Below are 5,791 nucleotides of genomic sequence, written 5' to 3' on the forward strand. Positions count from 1 at the left end.
AGCAAAGTATTTTTACTGTAGCCTGAGAGCGAGGCCCCCCTGCCCCTCCCCCTGCAGAGTCTCCAGGGATAGCTGAGGCTGGCCTGGGCCCATCTATCTCTTCTCCACTGTGTCCCAGGTCCCTTCATGAGCGTCATCTGCCGTCTTTGTGGGCACCCTAGATTTGGTTGTTATCTTGTTCAGGTATCCTTTCTTGTGACCATCTCCCTACGTAACTGCTGTACAAATTCCACCTGCCACAGGACCCCGCACCTGCCCACTGGCGCCAGACGCCAGGGAAGGGACAAGGAAAACAGCCACAATAAAAGCCAAGGGGGGGGGCCAGAGCCCCCAGCCCGGCTGGGACCCCAGGGGTGGGGTTGGTGGCCGCTGTTTGTATTGTGTTTGAGTCCTTGAGTGCAAGTGTTTTATTTAAAAAAAAAAAAAAAAAAAAAAAAAAGACAAAACCCACTATCACAAAAAAAAAAAAAATTGCAGTGAAGAGAAAATGAAGAAAAACTGAAGAAAAAAAAGGAAAAAAGAACCATACAAAAAATTTTCCACCACACGCACCCTCTAAGCCAGCAAGATTTCCTCTTTACAAAATCATATTTTTGTGGGAATGGGCCCTGCTTTTTGTGGCAGGGCCCGTTCTGATTAATAAAGGATCGTGACAAAGTAGGGCCTCGGCTCTTTCCTCCGTGGGTCCCAGCCCTACCTCACCTCCCAGGGGAAGAGGCAGCGGGGTGAGGGGGATGGGGAGCCTGGGACTGAGTCTCCCCTTGTCACCTTCGGGATTTGGCTTCACTGGTGATGAGATCCTCCCTGAGCTTCCAGCTCGTCCTCGGATCTAGAATCTGAACCCACCAGCTGCCCAGCAAGCAGGAGAGCAGCCATATTTCCCAATCAGGCCTGAAGCAAGGCTTGTCGGGAGTAGAGTCTCCCTGAGGTCCTCTAGAGCACACGGCCTCCCTCAGTCCCCAGGGGACCATCACCCCCCTCCAAGGCAGGTCAGACAATCCGAAGCGGGGCCCTCCACCTGCCCTACTGTCCCCTGATGCCAGCTGGGCCATTGTGGTTTCAGACCAGTGTCTCCTTCCCGGTCCTCGCTGGGACAAGGAAAGGGATCCAGGTCTGTGTTGGCTGGATCTTTGTCTTCTCGCCATCCTTTTCTGGTTTAATCCTTTAGGATTAGAAAAGTCTCTCCCACTCAAAAGAGGCCATGGCCAGTCCCGGTCTGAGGACACTGGGCCCCAGTGTCTTCTTTCTCTAGTCACTGTGGTCCCAGGCAAGTTATTTCCTTCCCCAAGGCCAGGGTCTTTAGTTCACAAAAAAAGCAATAACCATCCCCACCCCTTCCCTCCCCGCCCCACACACAGCCTGGGGGAAGCTGAGGCCTGGCAGCTCTCAGGGTAGTTTAGAAGGAAGGTGCTACATGTGTCGCAGACACAAAAGGGGCAAGTGCACCTGTTACCATGTGTCCACCTGCTGGCCGTCGCGCCCCTGCTCCCCAGCACCTGGGGTGGGCAGCTAGCTGCTTCCTTTCGTGGCACTGAGTACCCCCACCTGAAGCTGCCCACCTTCTCCCCTTCCGCCCCGTCGATTTCTTACAACCTGGCTTAAGTGTCCCATTAAAAGGTGGATTTTTTTTTTTCCTTTTGGCTTCTGATCTCTGTCCCAGAGATTAGAGGGAGCCCTAGGGTCAGGTAAGTAGCCTCAAGAGCACCCCTTGCCAGAACTTCTGTTCAGGATCTCTCTGGAACAATGGCTCTGGAAAGCTGGGCCGGGAAGCAGGGACAGCTCAGCCTGGCAGACGGGACAGCCCCTCGCCCTGGGATCAGGGGCTCCTCCTGGACTTTTTGCCTTCTCCTGCCTTCACTCTGTTGGCTCTCTCTTCATCCATGCCTTCACCAAGAAATTTGCCCCTCCCTCCCTGGGCCCGGGACCACTGTCCTCTGGTGTTCTCTTCCTCATGCAAGTCCCTCCTGGATGCTACTGCTTTCTGGAAGGCCATCCTGGGCCACGTCCTGCTCTCCTCTCCCTCCCCCACCAAAGACAACGGAAGGACAACGCTTGAACATGCTGTATGCCCCAGCCTGTGGCTCCCCTGACCATCCGTGTCCCTTGAAGATGCCCCGGTCCCCGTGTCTGTGTCCCGCGTGTGTGTGTGTATGTGTGTGTGTTGTGTTTTGTTTAGATTGTAAGCCCCCCCACCCCGGGCAGAGATCCCTGTCTGAATACATGTTCTGTGTGGTGCACCCAGGTGTGCTAATAAATGTCCATCCTCAGAACAAGAGTGCCGGGTGTCTTAAGGAAACTTTGGGACAGGTGGCTGAACAAGCCAATGTGGTGGCATTGGAAGCAGGGAGGGGCTCCTGGGCAGGGTTCCCTGTTCCCAAACACCATGTTCTGCTTTCCTGAGCCCCTGAGGATGGGTGGGAAGCAGGGCATGACTGTAGCAAAGTTAAGAAAAGGGTCCACATGCACACATACCCCACCCTTTGCTGCTCTGCCGACCAGGTCTGGCCGTGGGGAGGCTCTGGGAGAGAGCAAGAGCACGTCCCACCCATTCCACACCGAGACCTTGACCATCAGCCGAGGACAGAGGGGATCTCCCATGGCGTGGATTGAGCCCTGGGGTAGGAGGCCTGAAACTCTCGGATGAACAAGTCCCTTCCCTGGCTGGGCCTGTTCCTAGCCCTGCCACTGCCTCTGCTCCTTTGTCGTTACTGTCCCCACTGCCTGCCTTCTTGCTCTTATCCCCGTCTCCCTGATACACAGACAGCTCCTGCACAGCTTCCCTGCCATGCTCCCCCAAGGCCCACCCGCCGCTGACCGCCTCGGACCACGTGGGGCACTGTAGTCATGGCCCACCCCCCACCCCCGGCCTTTCAAGGCCCTTCTCTTTCACCCCAAGCCTCCTCCTAACCCGGGCCCAGTCCAGTGACCGACAGAGCTGCTGGGCCAGACCTGACCTTTGGGCCTTGTATGACATCAGCCCCGCTGCCATGGTGATGGTGACCTGGCTTCTCACGGGAGATGAGCCTCTAGGCTTGAGGTTTTAGGATCTTTTTTTCTCTAAATCTTCTTTTTCCCCGTGAACAATGAGGGGAGAAAGAAATACCGTGACTGAGAAAAAAAAAAAAAAAAGATACAGAGGGGGAGACTGAGAAAAAGGAAAATGGAGCGAGGGAGAGAGAATAGAACCACAGCGGGGCGGGGGCAGGGGTTAGCACCAGCGGGAGATGAAAGGTCAGCCCAGCTTGAGGGAGATTCAAATTATATTGAGAGTCAGGAACCTAAGAATTAAGCTGGAGAGGGCAGAGAACGGTGCCTGGCAGGCAGAGTAAGTTAGAGCGAGATGAGACCAGCCTTGAGCAGCCAGAGCTATTTGTAACCGAGGACAAGCACTTGTTCCCCAGACAGGACACAACTGTTGGCCACAGCCAATCTGACGCAGAGCTGGGGCACATGGACAAGAGGGCAGTGCCGGCGGGAGCCCAGGTTCCCCACAGCGATGGGACCCGGTGCTCCCTCCCAGGGCTTATAAATAAACAGGCATGTGGGAAACGCACATTCTTTCTCCAAGAAATATAATTTATGTTTACAGCCAGGTTTTTTTTTTCTTCCTAAAGAAAGCACTACCACATGGGGCCACTGCCCCTGACAGTGTCCCTGAGTGTCCCTGACCCTGGCCCCCTCCTCCCATTATTGCTTGGATGGGAAAGATCCGGCCCTGGGAATTGCAGAGCGATACCCCACTCCTCACCCCGAGGCTGTCCCTGGTGACGGAGCGGAGCCACACAGTGCTTGTCCCTTGCCCCACACCGTGCCAGCTACCCTGTCTGTGCCCATTTAAGGGAATGGAGAGTACAGGCAGTCGGAGAGGTTCTGGAGCAGCCTCCCAGGGCAGAGGACCTCTCTCTTCCGCGCAGGAGGCCCTAGAGGCACAGTGGCTTCTTTTCAAACTCGACAGCTGGAAGGCTCAGGCTGTGGGGAAAGGAGAGAGAGCTCTCTTCTCCCAGCAAGATTCCGGGCCCATGCCTAGAGAACAGAACAGAATCAAAGGTGGGGGTGGAGACCCTGCCCTCTAAGCGCCCCCCTTCCCCCATGCAAATTTAAGAGGGCTTGGGAAGGGAGGGATGGGCAGAAGACCCCCAGCGGAGGGGTAAGGGCAGCTCCGGTGTTAGGGCCCCCATCCCAGTTTCCAGGACTTCTGTCCTGGGCCCCGGCCCCAATCCCAAGCCCCCGCCCATGGCCCAGGCCCTTCTCCCAGGGCAGTTATGTCTCACACAGGCGTGTGGTCCACCCCAGAGGTAGCGGCTCCTGCACCAGAAAGGGTAGGGTCTAGGAGATCCAAACACCAGGAGGAGGGGGGTTGGAGCGGCAGCCTGGGCATCCAGACTCAGCCAGCAGCGAGAGGTGACCCTGGTTCCAGGAGGAAGCCAGCATCTCTACTGTGCGGTCAGTGACTCTGATGTCAGAGACCCGACAGAGCCATAGGGAACTTGACTGAGTCCGGACTTCTCGGTCGGAGGACTGCCCAGAGATCAGCCAGGTGGCAGTCTCCTTACCAAACAGGAATACTTGAAGATGGCCCCCAGGCGTGCCCGTCCCCTACAGATTGCCCAAAGCGGTCCCTCCGCTGCCCCAAGGTAGGGGACCACCGTTCCCACAGTCCTTCCCGGAGCCCCTCCTCCCAGAACGGCCGAAGTCCATCACCCAGAGCTCAGGCTCAGGTGCCCAGTCCTGGGGCGGCTTCCAGGGCGGGGAGGCTGCCCCCGGGGGGCCCCAGAGCCCGGGAGCTCCCGCCCCCTATGAGTAGGTCTTCTTCCTCCTCATCCTCAAAAGCCCGAGCTGGGCGCCGGGGCGGCGGCCGGGGCGTGGGCTCGTCACGCTCGGCCATGCGCTCGACCGCGCCCTCGCCCACGAGGAAGACGGTGTCGGCGACGCGCGGGGGCCCAGTGACCGGGTTGTGGTCGTAGGAGAAGACGCGCAGGGCGCGCAGCGGGTGCAGGTCGGGGAAGCCGCCCAGGCGGTTGCGGTCCAGGTCGAGGATGTGCAGGCGGCCCATGCGCAGCAGCGCGGGCGGGAACTCCTCGAAGCGGTTGCCGTAGAGCCAGAGGCCGCGCAGGCCCGTCATGCGCGGCAGCTCGGCGGGCAGCGCGCGCAGCCGGTTGTCGCCCATCTGCAGCGACTGCAGCGCCACCAGGCGCAGCAGCGGCCGCGGGAAGCGCCGCAGGAAGTTGCCCTCGATCCAGAGGCAGCGCAGGCTCTGCAGCTGCGCGAAGTCGGCGGGCAGCGCCAGCAGCCGGTTGCCGCCCAGGTAGAGGCGCGTGAGGCGCGGCAGGCGACACAGGCCGTCGGGCAAGCGCTCGAGTTTGTTGAAGTCGAGCGCCAGGATGCGCAGCTCGCGCAGCTCCTCGATCTCCTCGGGCAGCTCGCGCAGCCCCGTGCCGCTCACGTACAGCTTCTGCAGGCGGCTCAGCGCGCACACGGCGCCGGGCAGCCGCCGCAGCCGCCTCCCGCTCAGCTCCAGCTGCTGTTCGCCGCTGCGCAGCTGCTCCTCCGCGTCCGACGGCAGCTCGTCCGGCGTGGACTCGGCGATGCCCATGGTCACGGGCCCCGGCCGGGGCCGCCTCCGCCGCCGCCGCCGCCGCCGCCGCCGCCTCCTCCCGGCATCGCCCCCTCCCCGGCCGCTCCCGGGCCTCCCCGACGGGGCCGAGGCCGCGCGGGCTCCGGGGGGGCCCCCCGCCCCGGCCTGCCTCTGCGCCGGGAGGGGGGGCCGGGCCGGGCCGGGAGGAGGCGCCCG

General features: G+C 60.2%; 1 protein-coding gene across 2 annotated transcripts; it reads right to left on the bottom strand.

Moving 5' to 3' along the window:
* Nucleotides 1–3,555: 3,555 nt before the first annotated feature.
* Nucleotides 3,556–5,774, bottom strand: LRRC10B (leucine rich repeat containing 10B). Of its 2 annotated transcripts, none has more exons than XM_049645004.1 (2): nucleotides 4,554–5,774; nucleotides 3,556–4,023 (listed from the first exon to the last, which is right to left on the bottom strand). In XM_049645004.1, the coding sequence occupies exon 1, from the start codon at nucleotides 5,591–5,593 to the stop codon at nucleotides 4,715–4,717; it is 879 nt and encodes a 292-aa protein (XP_049500961.1). In that variant the 5' UTR covers nucleotides 5,594–5,774; the 3' UTR covers nucleotides 3,556–4,023; nucleotides 4,554–4,714. The 2 variants fall into 2 exon arrangements, with proteins under 2 accessions (XP_049500961.1, XP_049500952.1); XM_049644995.1 differs by having other exon boundaries at nucleotides 4,272–5,774.
* Nucleotides 5,775–5,791: the final 17 nt, after the last annotated feature.

This window comes from Panthera uncia, chromosome D1 (assembly GCF_023721935.1).
Source record: "Panthera uncia isolate 11264 chromosome D1, Puncia_PCG_1.0, whole genome shotgun sequence".
Taxonomy (NCBI): domain Eukaryota; kingdom Metazoa; phylum Chordata; class Mammalia; order Carnivora; family Felidae; genus Panthera; species Panthera uncia.